Source organism: Tachysurus fulvidraco, chromosome 24, assembly GCF_022655615.1.
Source record: "Tachysurus fulvidraco isolate hzauxx_2018 chromosome 24, HZAU_PFXX_2.0, whole genome shotgun sequence".
Lineage (NCBI taxonomy): Eukaryota > Metazoa > Chordata > Actinopteri > Siluriformes > Bagridae > Tachysurus > Tachysurus fulvidraco.
The window spans coordinates 4,617,908-4,643,221 of NC_062541.1; the positions used below are offsets into that span (position 1 = coordinate 4,617,908).

The 25,314-nt window shown below is 41.5% G+C and overlaps 1 protein-coding gene across 7 annotated transcripts in view; it reads left to right on the forward strand.

Annotated features, from left to right (window-relative positions):
* The first annotated feature begins 1,653 nt into the window (after window positions 1-1,653).
* The window catches only part of camsap3 (calmodulin regulated spectrin-associated protein family, member 3), a 43,091-nt gene continuing 19,430 nt past the window's right edge, over window positions 1,654-25,314 (forward strand). For all 7 annotated transcript variants that reach the window (XM_047807889.1, XM_047807891.1, XM_047807890.1 and 4 more), the window contains exons 1-2: window positions 1,654-2,165; window positions 16,793-17,058. In XM_047807889.1, the coding sequence (XP_047663845.1) occupies window positions 2,033-2,165; window positions 16,793-17,058 (399 nt within the window). In that variant the 5' untranslated portion in view covers window positions 1,654-2,032. The remainder of the gene's footprint in view (window positions 2,166-16,792; window positions 17,059-25,314) is intronic.

Consider the following 25,314-nt stretch of genomic DNA (forward strand, 5'->3'; position numbering starts at 1 on the left):
AAAGCAAAACCAACGTTACTCACCTATCGAGAAGGAAAAAAGCGCCTCGGCGTCAGTCAATAACTTCACTGTAATACACTGTACTGTCACCACATTCAGCTCACACATCACTGATGCCTTGATAGTTATAATAAAATACTTATTTGAGGAAAATGTGTTTTACTTTTGGGGGAATTATTTTCATATTAAAAATATTATAAGAATGAGCACTTTGCAGACGGTCCCTTGGAATCTGTTTCTGCTAATGTCACACATGCGCACTGAACACTCTCTCCACCCATATTGACAAGACACGCCCCTTTCCGCTCATTGGCTACACGTTAGTTTTGTATTTGTTTTGTTTGTCGGCCCAACTCAGTTTTCTGAAGTGTTTCTCAAACAACGCACACCCCACCTTTAAGGTAAATGTACGGCCACAAATAAGTTCATTTTTCCTTTACTTCAGATATTTTGTTAGTACGAGACAGACATTAATTTGGGTGATCAAATACATTTAGGATTATAGGGTCAGTGTGTGTGTGTGTGTGTTTTGTCCTGTAAGTATGCTTATCTATAGCTATCTACGTTCGCATCCTGTCTCCTAGACTAATCGCTACTGAAGTACTTATGTTGTGGACACTTTCTACCTCACTGCACGTGAACAAACACTTTTTTACTTGTCACATTTTTATTTTGCTTTAGCTGGATTTACCAATGATTTATAGACCATATTTTAACAAACCTGAAGTATCTAACTTTAGAAATTCACCATAAAGATGAGGTTCTCTTCTGAGTCTGGTTTCTCTCAAGGTTTCATCATCTCAGGGAAACATGTTTAACATTTTTATTCTATGTTTCAATACTTCTGTAAAGCTGCTTTGAGACAATGTCTCGTTGGCTGGCATACAAATAAACTCAATTGAATTGAATCAAAGAAACCGACTGACTCTCAAGCTCATTTTCCCTCAAGATGTTTTTTTTAGCTCCACAGTTCTAATCCAACCCTTTCCTTAAACTCAGTCTATCTTTATCCTATCCCTGAATAAACCACAAAAAAGACATTATTTCATTTCTTTCGCCAACTGAAGCGGCCTCGAAATGAAAAAAGCCGCTTTTTCCGAATACGGGCCGTCGATTACGCACCGGGCCCCAAACTCTGGTCTTTATATTTACTTCTATCTTTGATTAAGCCTTCATACTGTGTGTACTGGTACGAACTGGTGTCTTGACATTGTCTGTGTATAACCCATTACACGTAGAGTATTTTAAAGTGGAAACATTTCGAATTCAGTTTCCATCTTTCCACCTGTTTTAGGGCAGCCATGTGCCTGAACTTCCTCTCTACTTCCTTTACCTTACAAACTGTCTCATTTACATCTCATTCAATCCCTACTGCACTGCATTGTGGGATTTCAGGAGTGAATGATTTTTCGTTTATTTATTTATTTATTAATTTATTTATTACACTAACCTTTCAGACACGGTTCTAAAAGGCAAGACTCGTGAACAGGGCGCGGTTTTGGCCAAACCCGACCTCATGTCCTGGATCACAGCTGCACCTGTTTTTGTGAACATTACACCTTCCTATACCTGCTTGGCTGCCTTTAGAAGGTTAGTCCCGCCCCGTATGACGTGATTGGACGGTGGTGAGATGAGTGACGTGCGCATGGAGCACCTGGAACTCGGTCGTCAGCGGCGGCGCATTAATGCCCAAAGCGCACAGCGATGCGGCTCTGAAAAAGGGGTCAAATAATAACAAAATATCCGCAAAGTCAGTGTAACCGCGTTCCGTAACAGACCGGAAGCGTTTTCCCAGGCTTTGTGTTCTTCTATGAGGATGAAATAAGATTCTTTTTGTATGAATAAGAAGCACTTTTTTTTAGGATCCTGGTTTTCCGTCAACGACGAGACGCCACCCGACATCCGCGTTTTTACTCCACAGCGGGATATTAAAGGATGACCGTCTGATCGTGTGCTTGCTTTCCTTTTGTACGGCTTTACCTCGCCTTTTTTCTCCTCCATAAGGCCTGTCTTTATAAAAGAGGGGCTCGATATGGTGGACTCTAATGCGATGAGGAAGACTTTTGTGGTCCCGGACGTGAAACCTTTGGATCAGTACGACATCAACCGAGCCAAGATCTGCGCCAGTGTGGGCTGGGTGCTGTCCAAATCCTACAGCAATGCAGGTACTGACCCAGTTACACACACACACACACACACACACACACACACACACACACACACACACACACACACACTGCTCTAAAACTCCCGAGATCTCACTAGGTTCCCTTCATCATGCGCTTTCATTGCGTTTTTCCTCCAGAGATACACAAAGACACATTAAAACCTGGAAGCATCCACGATGATCTGTTTATGGTTTTCCTTCCCATTTCTGCTTGAAACATAAACATCTAAACATCCACATCGCCTTTTTTTTCTGATTTAGTGTTTATGATTAGATGACACTGACATGTTTATATTTTATATATATATATACACATATATACACATATATAGGCTTCATTATAACCATATGGATAAATAATAATAAAAAACAGATCATGGAGGACATTTAACATGATGATGTTTCGCCTATTTCCACCTCTAAACAAGTACATTTCGAGCATTGTTTGTCTTCTACATGCTTTCTTTGAACTGCATGTAAATAAGAGTTACTGTGAGTCACTAATGAGACCGCACACACCCACCTCCCTCCACCTTCCCTGGACTCTCTCCAGCCCAATGATGCTTCATTGTTTATGTCCAAATTCCAGGTAAATGACACAGACATGCACTGAATCCATGTAGATCCTGGATCACATCCATTTATATCTGACTGTATGTGCACTAAACTCACCGGCCTCTAGGTTCCCTAGTGTTATTGACTATAAACACAACAGAGTCTTCCTGCTGGTCCGGATCTTACTTATTACATCATGAGGAATTAGTCAGGAAGTGAATTAAGAGAATGTGAAATAGATCACATTAATCAGTTACATTAAAGTTATCAGGCTGTGCGCTAACTCGATATCCCTGTAATGTACAGACGGTTTCCATCCCATTGTAAAGAGAGCTGATTAGTAAGCAGTTTCTGTCGCTCGCACAGACTTGTTCATGTATCCTTTGACTTGAAATGTAAATTTGAGTTTCTATGAGTCACTCTTGTGAGACCACACGCCCACCTTCACCTTTAATGAGAACGCCCCCGAACGCTGCTCCTTTTATTTTTCTAATCTCACTACCGTAATATGCATTTTATTCCTAATCCAGGTAGATGACATGCACGTTATTCCTGTACAAATTGCATCAGATATAAGGCCGCGTGTCCAGGGGTCCGTTAATGACCCCAAACCTAGATTCTATTGAACTCCGAGGCTAAAAACAGCAACTATTATCTTTACACTCTCAGTAAAAATAGTACTAACTGGTACTTATTCTGATAGCAGAGGTGATACATATCACCTTCAAGCATTCATATTTAGTTTCTTTTAATATAAATAATTCACCTGGTAATATGGATTATAACATACAGTACCTGTGAAAATGATTGAAGGTTAATTGGCTCAGTATTACTTTAAGCTTTAAAGGTAACTACATTTAGTTTTCTAGTGCTAAAGGTACAAAAGGTACCAGTCCAGTGACAAGGATTTTTCTTGTAGTGCATTTAAATAAAACCCCACATGGATCTAAAACAGACATCTGAGTATCTCAGCTAAAGAAAATCATGTCACTTTTGTCCAGTAAATATACTTCATATAGAATAACAGATATATTAAATCTTATTATTCAATATATGTGTTTTTCCTCATGAATATGCAGTTTGGAAATAGCCCCACATGTCCACTTGTTATTATTTGCTAGTCAGCTAGTGAAGCGCTAGCAGGATAGCTTTCGTTATACAGTTTAACACAGATATTTTTCGCTACTCACATCTCCCATAAAGTCTTACCGATTGAACTGACAAGCTATCCCTCTATCCCTCTTTTGAGTTCAGGAAAGACCTGAGAAATGAAAAACTGATGATTCATTGTTATGTTGGCTTAAAGTGTAGGTGTGGATTTGTTGATACTGAGTATAAGTTTTTAATGACGTGGTGTTGGAATTGTACTGTACATGTAACGTAAGTAATATTCAATTCAAGCTTATTTGTGTAGCACTTTTTACAAACGAAGTTGTCTCAAAGCAGCTTTACAGAACATAGACATGGAACAAAAGGTTAATATAAGGAATAATCAGAAGATTAATAGAATGCAAAATTCTAGATTAATATTAGATGGATTTAGTTCACAATGTGTATGTATTTATCCCCAATGAGCAAATCTGAGGTGACTCAGGCAGCAGTGGTGAGGAAAAACTCTCTTAGATGGTAAAGGAAGAAACCTTGAGAGGAACCAGACTCAAAGGGGAGATATATATATATATTATATAAATATTATCAAAGGTGAAACAGAAAATACTGTATACTAATCCTCATTCACACTAGCAAGGGAAGAAAAATAAACAACTCTTAGCGGGTGTAGGCTGCTAGTGCTAATGCACATAGCCTGCTTTTCTAATTTGTCAACAAAGCCTAGAAGTGATGTGTAAAAATTCTATAGTGGTCCACAGTCTAGACATTTCGAGCTACTGTTTTTCATCAGAACTAAAAACATTGCTGGACAGAGCAGACCTACGAGCGATAACGCTAGCAGTAATGACTGTATTAACCCGCTTGTGAAGGAAAAAATGAGTAAGGCATAAACTTGAGTTTCTCACCTTCCACTGACGAGTGTCCGTGCGCCATAAATGAGGTTTAAAGTTACACTATGTGGCAAAAGATTTGGCATCCGTATATCATCACACCCTGCGCTTGGTGAACATTCCACATCCCAGTTTCATTCCAGATCCACTTTAGACTTTGGTGATTTGTGTACATTCAGCTATAAGAACATTAGTGAGATCAGTGATGTCAGCTGAGGAGGTCCGAGGTGGAGTCGGTGTTCCAGTACATCCCGGAGGTGTTCAGTGGGGTCGAGTCAGAATCAGGACCTGTAACGTATACTCGGTTTCTTTCACTCCGACTTTCACTCCGGAGCTCTGTGCTTTGTGCACCGGGTCATCGTCATGCTGGAACAGATTTGAGCCTCTTAGTTCCAGTGAAGAGAAACCACACACACTGAAGCAGAGATATTCTGTACAATTGTGTGCGTCCAACATCGTTCAGATTTTCTATACGACGGTGTTCAAATATATTTGGACATATAGAGTGCATTACGCTCCTTATTTATTTATTTATTTGTTTATTTTCCGGGTTTGATCCAATCTAAAAGGTACTTGGCGTGTCAAAAGCTACTGTTCAGTAACTTGTAATAAGCCTAGAACAAGTGCAGTAATACTTCAAACCAGCTAATCATGTTCACTAAATGCTCTATAGCTCAGGTTTGTTTGGGGGTTGGATTAGAGCAGGTATGTGGACTGAGTTTCTGGTTTAGTGCTTGCAAAACAATATTGTTGCTTGAAGGATTGTGCTGTACTGCAGTGAGGTTACATTAATTGCTGATCAGAGTTTTAAAGGTCAAACTTGCAGTCGGGAAAATGCCACAGCGTGGAGCAACAGCACACTCGGCAAACCTGCGATGAAAAATTAACTCGCTTTTTAAAGCTAATGCAGCGCTGTGTGTTTGTGTGTGTGTGTGTGTGTGTGAGAGAGAGTGTGTGAGAGTTCTCTTGAGGTTCCATTGTGTTCAATAAACAAGCCACAAATAATTCATGTACTACTCTACGTCCCTGTGCTGACTTTAGCTCTCATTGGCTGGTGTACAAACGACATGGCAGCGCTTATGTTTAGTTAAGAGTGATAAAGCCATAGCTGAAGTGTTCGGATAAACACATTTCTCTATATACTTATGAACATCCTATTTGTCTCAGTTCACCAGAGCATAAAAACAAACATGCCCTGTCAACATTTCTGTCTTTAGCCCGGCGGAATACATTTGGGAGAGTTTGGGAGGGACACAAACTCGGTTATACTTTATCACTTTGGCTTACGTGTCATTTGTTATGCAACCAGTAGCCATGCGTCTCTGGTGAACAACAGAGTCGCACACACACGCGCACACACACTGCCTGCATTCGGTCTTTGTATTGGTGGCTGTGGCGTGTAACCACACCCTCTGGTCAGAGTCACCAAGGCTAGCATGTACTGCTGTGTGTGTGTGTGTGTGTGTGTGTGTGTGTGTGTGTGTGTGTGTGTGTGTGTGTGTGTGTGTGTGTGTGTGTGTGTGTGTGTGTGTGTGTATGACTACAGCAGTGAGATCCTGCTGAGCCAGGACTGTACTTATCTTCCTGTCTGACATTGATGACATCATCACTTTTCCTCACTGGGTCTGGATTGTGCAGTGGACTCTAGTTTTCCTGTGCGGTTCCTGAAAACACACACTGTTTACAAAAAAAAAAAAGAGCGAGTGCTCCCTCACAAAGACAAAGGGAGCTGCTTATTACATAGCACAAGCTTTTGTAAACTGGTACATTAATATAAAATTTATATTAAATTATTATATTGTGTTAAAATGCGTCACAACGCAGAGCCGAAGTCCGACCCTGAAAACAAACTCGCCGTTCTATTGAGCTGTTTATAGTTTTCTGCCACATGCAGTCCCATGTAAATAAAACCAGCTGCGATTTTTGTCTCCTTTGAACAGCCTTTACTTCTAAGATAACGTTTGTAATGCTATTTTTTTTAGTTTTTGGGCTTCAGCTTAAATCCATAGGAGTGTAACAGTAAACACAGCAGTTGTGATGGTAGTTAATGGCACCACTTTAATAACTTTAATAACTGTAACCTTACTTTAAGAACCACAAGCAATTTTAGTAGTGATCGTTGTACCATTAGTGCTTTTAGAACAACGTCCCACTCAGTTATTACTCACAAAGGGGTGTTTGAATCCATAGTTCATAAATAATATAAATAGAAATATTGTTTTATATTTATCTATATTAGGGGGGCACAGTGGCTTAGTGGTTAGCACGTTCGCCTCACACCTCCAGGGTTGGGGGTTTGATTCCTGCCTCCGCCTTGTGTGTGTGGAGTTTGCATGTTCTCCCCGTGCCTCGGGGGTTTCCTCCGGGTACTCCGGTTTCCTCCCTGGTCCAAAGACATGCATGGTAGGTTGATTGGCATCTCTGGAAAATTGTCCGTAGTGTGTGTGTGTGTGTGTGTGAATGAATGAGAGTGTGTGTGTGTGTGCCCTGCGATGGGTTGGCACTCTGTCCAGGGTGTATCCTGCCTCGATGCCCTGAGATCTATCCATCAATCCATCTATCTATCTAAAAAATAATATATATGCATGCATGTCATCTGTCTGTCTGTCTGTCTATCTATAAATTCTGTAACAAATAAAATAATTAAGAACCTGAATCTGAGCTGATTTTAGGCACTTTAACAGTTACTCTACTGTAACAGGTTTAAGTTAATAGTGTGAAATGTTTGTACATGTTTTTGACTCACATTTACAAGCAAACTCCCTACAAATGGCTGCTGTGGGCGTGTCCTACTTTATTGTTCTCCCTACATAGTGTTCTTCACACAGTAGTGTGTGTGTGTGTGTGTGTGTGTGTGTGTGTGTGTGTGTGTGTGTGTGTGTGTGTGTGTCTTGCACTTGGCTTCATCGCATGTTCTTAACAAACGAATCCGAGCACCTTCTCTCGTTACCGAGGCGAGTCAGAGCACGCTGACGGCGCAGTGGGATTTAGTTTTGTTTGCCGAGCTCGTGAAGTATCGCTGCTGCTCAGAGTGTGCTGTGTAATCAGGAGACAGCATGAAGCCTCGTAGATAACAGAGCGGGTCACGCAGGACTCGGCCTTGTGCGTGCGTGTGTGATGAAGTAAAGATCTCACGGCTTTCAGACGTCTTTTAAGACGGTTGCTTGTACCAACAAACAGGATTCCAGTGAAATCTGTAGCAGGCAGTTTGTCTGATTATACAGTACGATGTCATCAGCGTGATCCGGGACAGCGTTATAATAGGAGCAGTATTAATCTCGGGGGTGGGGTGGTCAGAGGTGGTGGTGGTGTGGAGCAGTTTGGTGTCTGAGGAGATGGTCATGTCTAATACATTACATTAAAGGTGCATTAGGTAACTTTTGTTTTTTTACTCGTGTTCATGAAACTCCGCCCACAAGATCTTTTATAGTGTATATAAAATAACGCATTCAAACACAAATGAGCTTTCAGGATCAGAAATCTATTATTTATTCCAGGAAGTGTAAAAAATTGCCTTATTGCACCTTTAATGCCTGTGATTAATCTGTAATTGTATTAAAAGCTGCCTCGCGTAATATTATTACCACTTATTATAATACTTTTGTGCCGTCCTCCTGTTTAAGATTAGTTCTGTCGTCGTTTGTGATTCGATGCCGAATCGCACCACATCACGTCACGGTGCCTTTAAGACCACCAGTATAAGACCTCCACTCCCGAGCAAAGAATCCTTCTACGATACGCAAGTATCGTCTGCGGCAAAGAAAAATAAAAGCAACCTTTTCTCTAAACCTGGCCACCTCAGGGAGCGAGAGCGTGAGCGAGAGCGAGAGCGTGAGCGTGAGCGAGAGCGTGAGCGTGAGCGAGAGCGTGAGCGAGAGCGTGAGCGAGAGCGAGAGCGAGAGCGTGTGTGCGAGCGAGAGCGAGAGCGTGTGTGCGAGCGAGAGCGAGAGCGAGAGCGTGTGTGCGAGCGAGAGCGAGAGCGAGAGCGCGAGCGAGAGCGTGTGCGCGAGCGAGAGCGAGAGCGTGTGCGCGAGCGAGAGCGTGAGCGAGAGCGTGAGCGAGAGCGTGAGCGTGAGCGAGAGCGAGAGCGAGAGCGAGAGCGAGAGCGAGAGCGTGAGCGAGAGCGAGAGCGTGAGCGTGAGCGAGAGCGTGAGCGAGAGCGAGAGCGAGAGCGATCTCAGAACCCTGCTGTTTCCTACATACATTATCCCAGAGCGAGAGCGAGAGCGAGAGCGTGAGCGTGAGCGATCTCAGCACCCTGCTGTTTCCTACATACATTATCCCAGAGCGTGTAGGTGTTTCTTTTCTTTCCTGAGGCCCAGATTTCTACTTCAGCTCATCCCTGATGGTTCTTTCTCCCAGCTGATGGCTGTAAACCTTTTTACCTTCCTCCTTCTCTCGTTATCATAATCGTCTGACTCGGCTTCTGCATCTGTAGTTCAGATTGTAATCAGGAAGCGTTACGCTAACACACTGTTACTCGAGTAGACCGAGTCAGAGACCTCCTCGGGTTTTTCCCGTCCCGTTTAAATGAAAACTGCTGCCACGTTGAGACAAAGAAGAATAAACCCCACTCCTCCTTTACTCCTCTTTACTTCGCTCCTCCTCCTTCATCCTCATTAACTGTTTCAACCACTTTTGTATTAATTTCCTGTCGGCCAGGACGGCAGGCCTTTCCCTGTCTCTCCTGCTCTCTGTGAGGAGGTTAGTCATGTTTGTCCAATCCATACGTCACGCTGGTGACTCACCAGAGCACATGGGTCAGCCTTACAGGGAAATTCCTTTTCCTAGCCTCGGTAAACGTCGTAGGAAAGACGGCTCCTTTCCGTATCCTTCTCTGTTGCTATGGCCACCGGGTTTGTGTTTATGTTGTGGGTTTGGATTCGAGAGCAGGATCTCGCTCTAAATTATACTGTGATGAGTCACTCGTTTTAGTTTACCTGCTTCACGTGATGTAGTTTAATAAGAAAAACAAATACTTCTCTTCTCTTATCTTCACTTGTCTTCTCTTCACTTGTCTTCTCTTCACTTCACTTCTCTTATCTTCTCTTCACTTGTCTTCTCTTATCTTCTCTTCACTTGTCTTCTCTTATCTTCTCTTCACTTGTCTTCTCTTATCTTCTCTTCACTTGTCTTCTCTTCACTTGTCTTCTCTTCTCTTCACTTGTCTTCTCTTCTCTTCACTTGTCTTCTCTTCACTTGTCTTGTCTTGTCTTGTCTTCTCTTCACTTGTCTTGTCTTGTCTTCTCTTCACTTGTCTTGTCTTGTCTTCTCTTCACTTGTCTTGTCTCCTCTTGCCTTGCCGTCTTGTCTCTTCTCGTTTCTTTGCGTCTTGTCTCTTATCTCGTCCCGTCTTGTACGTCTCTTTGCGTCTCGTCTCTTCTCTGCAGTTGCCTTTCGGTTAACAGTCTTTCCTTCTTGACGTGGTGGTGGAGTTTCAGGGTTAAGCTCAGACACAACTCGTGCATCATTGCCGGAGTCTCTGGGATTTGTTTTGTTTTGTTTTGTTGTTGTAAGAAAGTCACAAGCTAATTTTACCAAAAGAAATCACATTGTTTATTGAGATTATTGAGATTGTTATCATATTTATTTTATTATTGTTATTAAATTTGTGTTCTTTTACAGTATATACCACATCGGCTTGGACTTTAGTGCCGTTTGTCAATAAAACAAAGAGTCGAAGGTTTGGAAATGATGACACTCATGAACAAAACAAATTGTGTAAACAAGATACACACACCTGCTTTAAGGGGTGTGTGTGTGTGTGTGTGTGTGTGGTGTCTGCTTGGTGTACAGCGAGCTCTGCAGTGTCTCTCAGGCGTATAATCCACAGGGTCCCTCTCACTCTGTAGGACTTTGTGAGGTTTTACGTGTGCACTCTCATGACAGTACGTTTAACATCCACTTCCTGGTTTGCTCAGTGTTTCAGTCTGTAAACTAAAAGCCGAGCGTAACTGCCGATAAACAGTCTAATAGCTAATAACCATGTGTAGGATGTCGTGTGGGTGATTTGTTGTAGCTGTGTGGTCTGTTTTTTTTTTTTTTTTTTTGAAAACACACTCATTCTAGTGCCTGAGAGTTTCTCTGATGCTGTGTGCACGTGATGGTGTTTAATCGGGGAATCCCTCCTGCTAGTAACCTTAAATATATTATTAATAATGATTCATCTGTTTGGGATACATTTTGCTGACAGACAGACAGAGAGAGAAAGAGAGAGGCTGAGAAATAAAACCCGTAAACCTAAGTGGATGAATCCGTCTAATACACGCTCAGTACAGACGTCCGTCCCTCTGTAACCTCCACAATCCGTACATCGACCCCAAAAGGCTCCAAAGTGCAGCAGCAGATCGTCCGCTCTTCACCACGTGACTTCCTGGCTGTAATAAAAAGCAGATCTGTGAGCACGTGGTCAGCGAGAGAGCTGCTCCCCAGAGCCTGCTTATCAAACATCCAGCAGACGAGCGCATGTGCGTGAGCACCAGCTGGGATCCTGAAGGAACTTCGCTGTCAGAACAACATCTGGAGGACATCTGTCTGTATCCCTGTGCAGATCTGGAGGAAATACAAGCAGGAAGCTCCAGCAGAAATATTGCGGGTGAACATGCGAGAACGTCTGGAAGCGTGTTCGTCTCATCTAATCCTTAATAGAGGGACGATGATGTCGGAGGACGATCACGCAGAGAAAACGGCGGCTCTTGGCCACAAATATCACACAAGGCATAGATTTAACTTTAAACTCTTAAGCGCTCGGATTTATTCAAAAAAGTAAATGTTTTGTCGTTTTTAAATACGACAAGTTTTATATGTAAAATGTCTTGCAAGGAGATGCGTTTTATATTAAATATTAAATGTGTTTCTGGAGTTTTAAGTTTTTAAATTGAAATGAATGATGTATTAATAATTATTACTAATAATCTTTGGCACATTTTTTATATAGGTCAGGAATTAATAAAGGAACAAACAAACAAACAAACAAATAAATAAATAAATAAACATGAGAAAAAAGACGTTTCCACTCTGGGATTAATACAGATCCATCCATCTGTCCATCCATTGCAACATCATTACACAACAATCAGTAACAGTAAGGTCGTTAACACTTGTATTCTTCTTCTTCTTGTTTATTGATTTTTAATAACGAGGCAAAATGATCAGATAATTTCTCTCCTCATTATCCACTGTACATTTCAACTATTAGCGACATTTGATTGATTGATTAATTAGTTTGTTGATTACCTGTCTGTCTGTCTGTTTGTCCCTGTCTGTGTGTGTGTGTCCCTGTGTGTGTGTTCCTGTGTCTGTCCCTGTCTGTGTGTGTGTGTGTCCCTGTCTGTCTGTGTGTTTGTCCCTGTCTGTCTGTGTGTTTGTCCCTGTCTGTCTGTGTGTTTGTCCCTGTCTGTGTGTGTGTGTGTGTCCCTGTCTGTGTGTGTGTGTGTGTGTCCCTGTCTGTCTGTGTGTTTGTCCCTGTCTGTCTGTGTGTTTGTCCCTGTCTGTGTGTGTGTGTGTCCCTGTCTGTGTGTGTGTGTGTCCCTGTCTGTGTGTGTGTGTCCCTGTCTGTCTGTGTGTGTGTGTCCCTGTCTGTGTGTGTGTGTGTGTGTCCCTGTCTGTCTGTGTGTGTGTGTGTGTGTGTGTGTCCCTGTGTCCCTGTGTGTGTGTGTCCCTGTCTGTCTGTGTGTGTGTGTCCCTGTGTGTGTTTTAGAGTCTAGACACTTTCAGTGCTCTGCAGTTAGATGAACGATGGACCTTCTGACTGAATGGACATGATTTCCTGTTTGTCTTTCTGATGCATTTTCTATCCGTCTATCTGTACTTTTATCTAAGATAAAGTTTAGGGCGTCCATGATGCTGCTTATGTTAAATAGTAAAACACACAGTCATAACTCATCGCCTTGTTGATCCAGGTAGATACCCGTGTGTGTGTGTGTGTGTGTGTGTGCGTGTGTGTGTGTTGAGAGAAAGACATGTGACATGAGGCTGATAGTTAAGTGCTTTGTGTAAAGTTTACATTAAGAAGTTTGCTTTCATAATGTGTGTGTGTGTGTGTGTGTGTGTGTGTGCACAGTCACTGCAGCCTCCAAATCTGTCCTCCATTTGCACAATATCCAGGTATTACTTTATTTCTGCATATCAGTGACAGTGCAGCACAGTGTGTTCATTCATTGATGCTTTACAGGGAAACACACACACACACACACACACACACACACACACACACATCACACACAGCTGTGGCCTTTGCATCCTGCTTTGCATTCTGGGTTTGAGCTCCACCGTGAACACGGCGCATGATCGTACACTTATACTCTGTATTTTAGTTACTTTACATAGAATGTCATTTGTGTGTTTTTCTGAGTCATGTTATAAACCCAGGACGAGCAAATTATATATTATGTCGCTTTCTTTATTTTTAAATTGTTTGTTTTTCCCCCAATCCGCAGTACCGGATGACCAGAGACTTTTACTCCACTAAGCACAAAGAAAATGTTTTTTCTTTTTTTTCCAGTGACGTAAAGCAAGACGAGAAAAAAATGTTTTTGTACGGACGTTTAGTTCTTTGTGCGATTAAAAGGAAGAAATACCAAGACAGCTGATGATATACAGAATAGAATCGAAAGATTTGGAATAGATTTAAAGCTTTTTAAATGTAGTAATAAATATAATGCTGTTTAAGTCGTTAAAGAGATTAAGAAAAATTACAATTATGAAAAAGAAAAAAACAACAACAACAGTGGTTTATTTTTTGTAGTCTGACTGGTTCCTAATGAGCCGAGAGTTCTGTACCAACACAAGTGATGATGATGATTGTGAGTTTTTTATTTCCTCGGTTACAAGTTGTTAGACGGTGGGCACAGTGGCTTAGTGGTTAGCACGTTCGCCTCACACCTCCGGGGTTGGGGGTTCGATTCCCACCTCCGCCTTGTGTGTGTGGAGTTTGCATGTTCTCCCCGTGCCTCGGGGGTTTCCTCCAGGTACTCCGGTTTCCTCCCCCGGTCCAAAGACATGCATGGTAGGTTGATTGGCATCTCTGTAAAATTGTCCATAGTGTGTGTGTGTGTGTGTGTGTGTGTGTGTGTGTGTGTGTGTGTGTGTGTGTGTGTGTGTGTGTGTGTGTGTGTGTGTGTGTGTGTGAGTGAATGAGAGTGTGTGTGTGTGCCCTGCGATGGGTTGGCACTCCGTCCAGGGTGTATCCTGCCTCGATGCCCGATGACGCCTGAGATAGGCACAGGCTCCCCGTGACCCGAGAAGTTCGGATAAGCGGTAGAAAATGAATGAATGAAAGAACATAGAACTGAACTAAATAGAAAGTCTAAAAAAAACAAAAAGTTTTTGATTTTAGTTACAGTTCATTTTCCGTCTGTTCCAGAGACGTCCGAGCGATTAAAGTAAAAGTGACCGTGTTGTAATAAGGAAATTTGAAGCGGTGCTTTTTATTCTTTTTTTTTTCACCTAATAAGCTGTTTAGTTGCCAGCCTTGACTTGGATGAAATTCGATGGAGAACGTGAACCTTGTTACATTCGGAATGCTCTTAATGACAATCCGCTGCTGATGAAAAACATGACGAGACGAAGTTAACACATGCGGCTGACATTAACACACTGGCCTGTATTATGTTTTGTGCTGCTATGGTTTTTGTTTTTGGTGAAATTAAAGGTGCGGTGCACGATGTTTGAAAAAGACTTCAGAAAACCGAGTCGGGCCGAATAACAAAACAAACGTGTAGCCAATGAGCAGAAAGGGGCGGGTCTTGTCAATATGCGGCGGGGAGAGTGTTCAGTGCGCGTGTGTGACATTATCAGAAAGCGATTGAAACATTGACATGTCGGTTCTAGGTGTTGAACGTCGTCTTCCGCGTGAAACGGAGCTAAACCTTTCACGGTACAACACGCAGTACTACAAAAACACATCTGTATTACTGTAGTGTTACTCATCGAGTTCATTTATTGATAAAAATATCTCCTCGGCCAGCTGCCCCAGCAGGTTCCGCCATAATACCTGACTGGGTTACGTATGTATGTGTGGGGCGGAGCTAAAACGGGTGACACCCCGGTCACGTGTAGCCCCGCCCCCAACATTAGTAAAATAAAAAATTTAGCACAACATGGACATGTGACGCATCAAAACACTCAGCAGGATGAGGGGAACTTGCTACGTGCAAGCACATTCACATTTTCTTTAGGAAATGTACTGTTCTAGTTTCAAATGTCAACCTAGTACTTAATACTCATTGTGTATCCAGAACATCCCATAATAATAATAATAATAATAATAATAATAATAATAACCTTTATTATGGGTCAGATAGAAATGCTAATGTTTTATAGAAACAGTTAAAATGTAAAGTTTCCTCACAGCAGTGTGACGTCCACCTTACATAAAAAAGTATATATTATTATTTGTTTTTACCAAAATTTTACCAATTTTATTTGTCACATCATACATAGTGCAACATTGTAGATAAATGCTTTTCACTTGTGTGACTGTGCTGTTATATCAGAAAATGGAAAGAACCGTGAAATAAATTAAAATATAATTTTATCATTTAAATATGTTATAAAAGTGCATAAAAGTACAATGTGTTAGAAATACAGTACGATAAAGGTTTTTAACATTTTGTTTCGTGTGTCTTTTGTTTAAGGTTTTGGTTTAAATGACTGATTGGCTGTGCTGTAGAATGCTCCGCTCTGATTGGTCAGATGATCAAGAGCAGCTCTGACCCTAGTGCCGCCTTCAGGGGAAAGTCGAAGTTTAAATGAAAGCGCTGCATCGATTAATTTTCTACAGCAGCAGGTTTTTAAGTGTTTTGTTCCCCACAGACCACTCACGTGTGTGTGTGTGTGTGTGTGTGTGCGAGTGCGAGTGAGCGTGAAGAAACATGACGTCAGGTCTTTAAATGAACCTTTGGACTAGGGCATGTCCTTTACTGTGTCCTCTTTAGAAGAACTGTGTGTACTGCTTCCCAGAGCCTGTGTATGTGTGTGTATAAGTGTGTGAGATGGAAACATAGTCACCTTGTGGTTTTGATTTCCCATGAATGTGGCAGAACCAGTTTTGTGTGTGTGTGTGTGTGTGTGTGTGTGTGTTAGCTTTGACTTTCGCAGAGCTGTATGTGTGTTTTTGAAGGAGTTTTATGTACAGAAACTGTTTTGAAGTCTTGATCTGTAGACATAGAGTAACTAATATGCAAAGATAATATTGTGTGTGTGTGTGTTAGCGAGTGTGTGAGTGTTAGCGAGTGTGTGTGTGTGTGTGACTGCAGTTAGCCTTTATATTGAAGAAATGATGTGTTTACTGTATGTGGGTCATTTTTTTATCGCTGCTAAAGTGGTTCAAGTTGCATTTTATGCCCATGGCTTATTTTTAAAAATGTGTGCGTGTGTGCGTGTGTGTGTGTGTGTGTATACAATGGAAACTTTCCCTTTCATCATCGGTCCTGTGACGGCGAACTCACACCTCCTTTAATAATTAGTGCAGCTTTGTGTCACTCGTATGTCCAGCGCATGCGTGCATTTATGTCGTCTTCACCTTTCACCTGCTCGTTCTACTGGCCATACCATCATGTCTCTCTCACACACACACACACACACACACACACACACACACACACACACACACACACCTAGGCTCCGTATCTTCTGGAGATATGTGAGCATCAGTGAGATCTCAGAAACGACACTTAGCCTGTGAAGTTTGGTTAGAATTCTCTGTGGCATTCCCTGTCCTCTGAGGCAGCGTTAAGACTAAATCATGGTGACAGTCTGTGATCTCGAGCTACATTCTGTGTCCTCATTCTGTGTCGTTACTTTTATTTACTCTTCCTCATACACAGACTGGGTATATAACAGTTATATCATGTTATAATCATGTTTTTTTTTAAACCTGGTATCAGTTTTTGAAATCTATTCAATAAATATCTATAAGTTGGTAAGATTAACGTTTTGTTTTTCTGTATCAGCACATCATGGGTTGTTTACTTCCTTAGAGATTTTTTTTACCTCACAGAGTTAAGCTTTACGTGTGATAAATCTATGTAATTACGCTGTGACCCACACTGCGTGTTGTGTATTATAGACAACATTCCAGCGGAGCTGCGAGACCCCTTTTATCTGGACCAGTACGAGCAGGAGCACCTGAAACCCCCTGTGACACGGCTGCTTCAGTCTCCGGAGCTCTACTCCCGAACCTATGGCCTGCTGCTAGCCGGTGGCCCCGGGGCCGACGGGACTCCTAAAGACAACACTGTCCTCTTACAGACCCTCAGCCAAAAGGCCTTAACTCCCAAAGACCAGAACACCCCAGTGACGGAAGCAGACCTCCGGCACAAGCCTATCAAAATGGTAAGTTGGAGGTTTATAGATGCGTGACGTGTGTGCAGAGGGATGAGTATGTGTATGTGAGAATATGTGTGTTTACTGGTGGGGGTGCGTTTGGAGCGTTCCAAGACACTCTCATTGGACGTGCAAGAAGGTGTTTGATAGTTAATAAAAACTCGGGACCGGAGAAAAGGTCCGAGTCCTGACTCTTACTCTGTTTCCAGGGAATTAAGGGACATTAGAAAAGGCCTTCCTTCATTTCACCAAGGTTAAGACACTTCATGTGTTTGGGACACGGCGCTGATTGGAGAGCTGAGCTGAAGAGCACATGGTGATGAAGTACTGTACGTCTAGAAAGGATCAGGCTGTTTAAAAAGACAACAGACTGTGTGTGTGTGTGTGTGTGTGTGTGTGTGTGTGTTTGTGTGTGTATGTTACGCTTTGTACAGGAGGTTGGGGGATGTTTGTTATCTTGTTTTGTCAGGCTTGTTCTTCTAGTACCATCCTTGAACGCAGCTGTCAAACTCAAATTCAGCGTTTTTGTCAGAAGCCTTGAGGACATAAATCTTTTTTTTATTTATTTAATTATTTTTTTATTATTTTTTTTTATTCTGTATATTTAACACCAATAACCTAAGCTCGGAAATTAGACTCGGATGTTTACAGAAGAAGAACGGCTAACACACGGAGTGAAGTAATATTCACTGTTGATAATGTTTATCATCCTGATTTATATTAAAACTCTCTTATTTCACTGGATTGTACCTGCTGCGATGAGAAACCGGATTAAACCAGTTGGGACGATGCATCGTGATGAGTAGATCGTAACTTAGGGTATATGGTGTGATTTTATAAGTGACTATTATTAAAATGGAGTTTTACCTTTTTAGTGTTTTATATCGACGTTATTAATATGGAAAGATGATTTTGTGTAAATTGCAAAAGAAAGAATAATTGTGAAAGAATATTGCGTTAAATAAGCGGCGGAAGATGGATGGATGGATGGATGGATGGATGGATTAATAAAGATTTGTTAGCGGTTACAGCTCACTGGTTACAGCTCACTGGTTACACAATGTGCTTCTGATTAATTTTTAGAGTTGAGTTTGATTTACATCAAGTACAGAACGCATACATTAACCTGTATTTCAGTCCAGAGTGAAACAGAGCACAGGAGAAACCAGAGGTCACGAATATACAGCTGCATGACACCATAAATCACACTCGCAGCCCAACAGAGACAGACACTGTGTGTGTGTGTGTGTGTGTGTGTGTGTGTGTGCATCTCAGTGTTTCTGTGTCTGTCTGTGTATCTGTGATTGTGTACTGTATGTCACTGTCTGTGTATCAGCGTGCGTGTGTTTCTGAATATTGTTCTTTGTGGCTGTTGTCTATATGCTCTGCTTAGCTGTTTAGGTTAGCAGGTGCTGCGGTGTTGGTGTCATGATTCATGGTTGCAGAGGGTTCAGTGAGGTGTGATGTTTTCTGGACTCTGTTCGATCAGGCGTGTTTGAGAGAGAGAGAGAGAGCGAGAGTATTCCCCATGTTCCCAGGCCGTTTTTGTGGGACGGTGCTGTGGTCTGAGTGTAACTCTCTCTCTCTGCTGCTCACTGTCTGTCTGCCAGCTGTGGGTTTGGTCAGAGAAAGTGGGTCACGCAACAGCAGCATTAAAATCATGGAACAGCAGGGCAAAGTGGAGAGAAAATACTGAAGGAACAGCAGCCGTTTACTCCAATTCTTTTTTCTCTAAATCTTGACGGAGCAATTAAAAGAGGAAGAAGCAAAAACAATCGGACAGGAAGTTTAAAAAAATGTTCATTACAGTTAAAATGACAGAATGATGGCCGTAAAGAATCGGTTAAAAAAAACAAAACAAAACATAAACAAGATAAACATTCTTGAACTAAAAGTTTTCAACCTGCGACATGAATCAAAGTCATCGTCTTTAAAGGTGAAGTCTCAATTGTTTGAAAGCCAATGTTGACATTTGAAATCACTAAAACAAACACGCCCCTAACCCAAATGGGTCCCACCCCTTTATCGATAGCTCCGCCCACACATACATACGTAACCCAGGCGACTAACGGAAGGAAATGTCTTTATCATAGTTGAAGTTAAGAACAATACGTTTGCATATAAGCAAACAAGCAAAAACGACACACAAGCATAATCATGTAAAGGACAAAGGCATATATTAGTTCTGTGCAACAAAGCAAAACCAACGTTACTCACCTATCGAGAAGGAAAAAATCGACCTCGGCGTCCCATCGCAGGCCTTCCCGCTCCTTCAGTTCTCTCCAGCGCTGGAAAGCTGTTCCTATATTAACACGTCCTACTTCTTGCCTTATCGTAAGTCTTTCTTCACTTTCTTTCTTTGTTTTTATCCTCCATGTCAATGTTAAAACCGCTTTCTGCTAATGTCACACATGCGCACTGAACACTCTCTCCGCCCATATTGACAAGCTCCGCCCCTTTCTGCTCATCGGCTACACATTAGTTTTGTTTTTGTTTTGTTTGGCGGCCCAACGCAGTTTTCTGAAGCATTTCTCAAACAACAGAGACCCCACCTTTAAGGGCATATCAATTCCCTAAATGCGCTCTGAGTAATCCTAAGAAAGTTTGAGCCTTACTAATCCGTGATGCTCAGATACACAGATTCACAAATGCTGGATAAAAGCTCTATATTTTCCTTGCTTCCTCAGAGCGAGTACAGAAACCGAAACGTTGACGCAAAATCAGAAGCATTAAAAGCTTCTGCTAACAGTTTGTTTTCCCCTTTAGCTAGTTTAGAAATGGGAGTGAAGCTGTCACTTTTGATTTCTTAGCTAGCTAAAGGGGTTAATGCGTTAATGCTACGACTCCGAAGACCGTTCTCTGGCTGTCAGATTGCTCTAAAAAATCTCTGACTTCATATCATATTAACATATTAACATTTCCTAGTCAGTGGAAGGCTAACTGCAAACGCATTTATCTATCTTTGCTAAGTATCCAAATACTCACAGCAGCTATGATTGTGTTTGTGTTTTTCACTTAATGGATTTTTTTTTTAAATCCAGATTTTATTTCTAGTAATGCTTGTATTAATATTTATCAAATCGTAGTTTGCATTTGTAAACCGGTCAATTCAATTCAATTCAAGTTTATTTGTATAGCGCTTTTTACAATTGACATTGTCTCAAAGCAGCTTTACAGAACATAAACATAGAGCAGAAGGTAAATATTAAGAATAATATAAAGATTAATACAAAGAATACAAAGTCCAAGATTAATATTAGATTTGAAACCACCTACATTTTGATGCAGTTAAAATGAAAAGCCTTTGATTAGCATTTTGTTCTTTAGCTAGCTCCATTATTTTGATTTGGTGTTTTAGCTAAATTTGGGCTTTACAAACACTCTAGCATGCTAGCTAACAGCTAACAGTAAAAACAAAAAAAAACTAAAACAGCTAGAGCTATTTAAAGCTTCCCTGGTCGACATTTTTACCTCACAATCACTCTTTTTTATTTATTTATTTTTTATGAGGCTTATCTGTAAAATAGCAGGCAGCTAATGCAGTTGTGCTACTGGTTGACAAAAAGAATTCACATTTCACATTCACTTAAAGTAAAGTTTTGTTTGAAAATGTGTCTGAATAAATATATTTATGTGAGGGGAAAAAAAATTCCGGTCTCATCACATCTTTTGCTCGTGTCACTCGATGTTCCTTTAGTGACGTGGGATGAAATATGATACAGACTGGAGATCCAGGTCACGCTATATTTACTAATATAGTACAGATTGTATGTTGAGAAACCGATCCTAAAGTTTGTGACACTCAGAAAACCAAGGCCCTTTTTACTCTGAGGCTGTAGATCATCCATCTCCTCATCTCTTGTCCTGCTTTCCCCTCCCCCATGTGTGTATAAATCCCAGCCCCCCACCACCTCAGCACTTCTGTGCCTGAAGATGAAAAAAATCAGTGTAGATTAGTGCTCCAGAGCAATGGCTTGTGTTTTATCTTTCACAATTCAGCAGTATATATATATATTTTTTTATATAAGGAAGACATGTGTGTGGACACACACAGTCACGCTGTTTCCTCTTCAGACCAAGACCGCAGGGGGTCTGGGGTTGATTCAGCTTTGCCCCGGGATTGTTTGTCTAGTTAATGCATGAGGAAACACCTAATGAATGCATGGACTGGTGCAGCCAAAACACCGCTGAGACACAGAATCCAATCCGCTGTATGTAAGGGTGGGCCTGAATGTAAGGGTGGGCTGTGCAACCACACACCACCATGTCTGCTTCTGAGAATATCACGGGTATGTTCAGTGTTCACGAAACATTAGCAGCGGAGAACAATTTATAAAATAACCAGTAGAACTTAGTCACAATGTGGTTTATTATTACAACATTTCATAGTAATGCTTTATATTTTTATTATATACTTTTGACCTAAAGACTTAAACAGTTGCTATTTCTCTCTCCATTCGTCTATAAACCTTTTGTTTTTGTGTCAGTTCACTAACCAGCCTAGGTCATTCATATTTAAATGTATTAAAATCTATGACACACACACACATATATATATATATATATATATATATATATATATATATATATATATATATATATATATATATATATATATATCTATCTCCTTCTCTGAGCTGCCTTCAGTTACGTGATGTACATAAAACCCTGCGACTGGATGAACTGCTACAGAAGCTACAGCTGAGACGGTTCTTTACTTAACACTCGCTCAGCATTGCCAACTTATCAGTTCGGGTTCTGCTGTAAAAGTTTGTTCATCCCACCAAGTCAAGTCAATTCAATTCAAGAAGCTTTTATTGTCATTACAACCATATATAGCTGTTGCAGTACACAGTGAAATGAGACGATGTTTCTCCAGGATCAGGGTGCTACATAAAACAAAGACAGGGCTAAGGACTTAGTAAGTAGTCTTAGATACATAAAGTGCAACTGTGCAACCTGGTGCAAACAGTGCAGGACAAGACAGACAAGACAGTGCAGGACAAAAGACAGTGCAGGACAAAAAACAGTGCAGACAAAGTTACAAGACAATACAAAAAGTACAAAAAATGCAATACACAAAAGACAATAAACAGTAAGCGAAACAGCGCCAAGCGACCAGCGTACATACTGTATGTGAATACTGAATGTTCAGACAATATTTTGTGCAGTAACATTAGAATGAACACCGTTTCTTAGCAGCAGGTCCTTTGGATAATATATAGAGTTGTGCAAAAAACAGCAAATGACTGAGATATTGTATAGTATGTGCGTAATGGCTAGATATTGTACAGTATGTGCAAAAACAGCTGAAATGTTGGACAGTATGTGCAAAAACAGCAGAAAAGTGTGCAAAACACATACTGTCCAACATTTCAGCTGTTTTTGTCGAAGTTCCCTCGCTTACAGCTTTTTTTTTGAGCATATCGTGATGTCTGTGTTTCTGCTAGCACACAATTAATTTTTCTAACTCCAAAAAAGTGATGTGACTTTTACCACAACTAGTACATCAGACAAATCAATGCCAATTGACCGAGATGGCTCAGAGTTTGCTGACGGCTTGAGATTGATGTGTGTTTACATAAGAGTGTGTTCTGAATAAGAGGGGCACAGTCTGCCTTTCTGCACCGTTTCCTGCATCATCCCCCTGTTTCCTTCCCTAACCTCTCACCCCACTCCACCTCCTGCTCAAGGCTGCATGATGTCTGAGTTTAATAATGTTATAATGGAATCTGTCTGTGCTGTGCTTAAAACCTCAGACTCCGTTCGACTAGCAGCTTAGCGATGGTGTTTTTGGGCTGCTAAGCGGTGCATTGTGGGTCATCGTTGGTTGCTATGGTGATTTGGCAGCTCGTTTGTCCTCTGATCCAGCGCCGGACCTCACTACCCTCTCATTAGGATGAGCTTGTGATTTGGCTTAGGGAACTCTGAAGGGGCCGACATGGGTTGGAACTAATATCCAAGCTCCCTCCCACAACACCCCCTACCCCTTACACACACACACACACACACACACACACCATCCCACTCTCTCTTATTAATTCCTCTGCTTTTGTAATGAAATTGCTATGCACTAGATTTTCAGGAGACTTGCTGTCGTACAGAATAGCGCAGAAATACACGCTCTCTTTCCCTTAATCAGAATCGATCTCCCCAGTTAACCGATCAAACCCGAGCATTTACAGCTCCCCGGAGCACATTGTTTCTGACTCACCCACCTTCCAATAGGTCACTTATTTCAGCATACGCATGACCGGCATCAGCCTACTGCACAAGTTAGTAACCTAATAGAAATGTTCATCAGGCAAAGGTTCTGGAAACACTTCAGGAGTTTTGAAGTCGTAATTTGATTGGTTGGATTCTTGGGAATTTCCCAGTGTGTGTGGCGTTTTTTTAACAGCCCGCTAGAAACAAAGCCGTCGTGGAATTTCCAAATGATGTGAATTTCACAGTATAGACTAATTCATTCGCATTACTCGATTAAAGGCAGGGTCTCCGATTTTTGAGAAATGCTTCAGAAAACTGAGTCGGGCCGAATAATAAACAAAACTAACCTGTAGCCAATGGGCAGAAAGGGGCGGGGCTTGTCGGTATGCGGCGGAGAGAGTGTTCAGTGCGCATGTGTGACATTAGCAGAAAGCGGTTTTAACATCGACATGGAGGATAAAAACAAAGAAAGAAAGAGAAGAAAGGCTTACAGTAATGCAAGAAGTAGGACGTGTTAATATAGGATCAGCTTTCCAGCGCTGGAGAGAACTGAAGGAGCAGGAAGTTGGCCACATATTCACAGGTTGGAGTTTCCCGAGTCAATAACTCCTGAGCTAAACGCTGTTACTACACAAATAACACCTCTTTTCTATCGTAGTAATGTAGAGAGGCAGCTACAACCGCGTTTTGTGTAGTAACAGCGTTTAGCTCAGGAGTTATTGACTCGGGAAACTCCGACCTGTGAATATGTGGCCGACTTTACTTAAGACGCCGAGGCGCTTTTTTCCTTCTCGATAGGTGAGTAACGTTGGTTTTGCTTTGTTACACAGAACTAATATATGCCTTTGTCCTTTACATGATTATGCTTGTGTGGCATTTTTGCTTGTTTGTTTATCTACAATCGTATTGTTCTTCCCTTCAGCTATGATAAAGACACGCTTCTTTCCAGTAGTCGCCTGGGTTACGTATGTATGTGTGGGCGGAGCTATCGATACAGGGGTGGGACCCATTTGGGTTAGGGGCGTGTTTGTTTTGGTGATTTCAAATATCAACATTGGCTTTCAAAAATCTGAGACCCTGCCTTTAAATGAACGATCTGTAGTTACATGCCGATGTGGTTTTTTTTAAGGGGCTTTACATTTCACACCCTTACAGATGACGCTGAACAAAACAAACTGTGATTGGTTGCTTTACATGTCACTCAGACGCTCTCTTGGTGGTCCGTGTCGAATAAAAGCAGAAATTCCAAAGAGTCCAGAAATTCTGCTGTCAGTCTGACGGTTCGGCTACGTGCTAAGTTACCCCTAGATATGAATGTGTTTACTCCAATCTGCCTGATGCCCAGTACGCCCAAGATCCACTGTGACCTTCAGCAGGTACTGACAATCAGTAAAAAATGGAGTTTTATTTAAATATGTCATTTTGCTGGCAACTTCATGTCTTTATTTATTCATTAATCTCAACAGAAATATCACGAGAACAATAGCACAGAGCATCATATCCGAGTTTTACCCAGCATGCAACAGTGCAGCGTGTATGCTAGTCTTTGACGCTGTATCACTACATTACTAATACAATTTTCTTATAATTTGCAGAAATCAACTACAGGAACTAGTTGTTTCTCCTAAAGGTTTTCTCTTCGTGTCAGGAACTCGTTGTCAAAGACGTATCGTGTTAAACATTTAGTTACGATCCGTACGATCGATCGACCGCTCGATCCCGATGACTGATTTGCTCTTAACAGCAGATCTGACTGTAATTTCAGCTGTAATTTAAATCAGGCTTTTATATTAACGCACTTAGTGCAAGCTAGAAAAAAAAGTCTTGATCCCTGGTCATCGATCTCTTTTTACCCAATTACACAGTCATCTTAAGCTCAAAGTATTTTTCAGTTTGACTTCACAGTTCTACTCCAGTCTCCTAGTGAGCTTATTTAATACAGGCCCCAGGATTCTCAGAAGCAAACGCTGTGTAATGAAGCGGCAAGAACCGGAGCGACGTTACCGGTCCGTTAGCGACGTCTCAACCTGTGTGTCCTGTACATGGTCTAAACCTGCT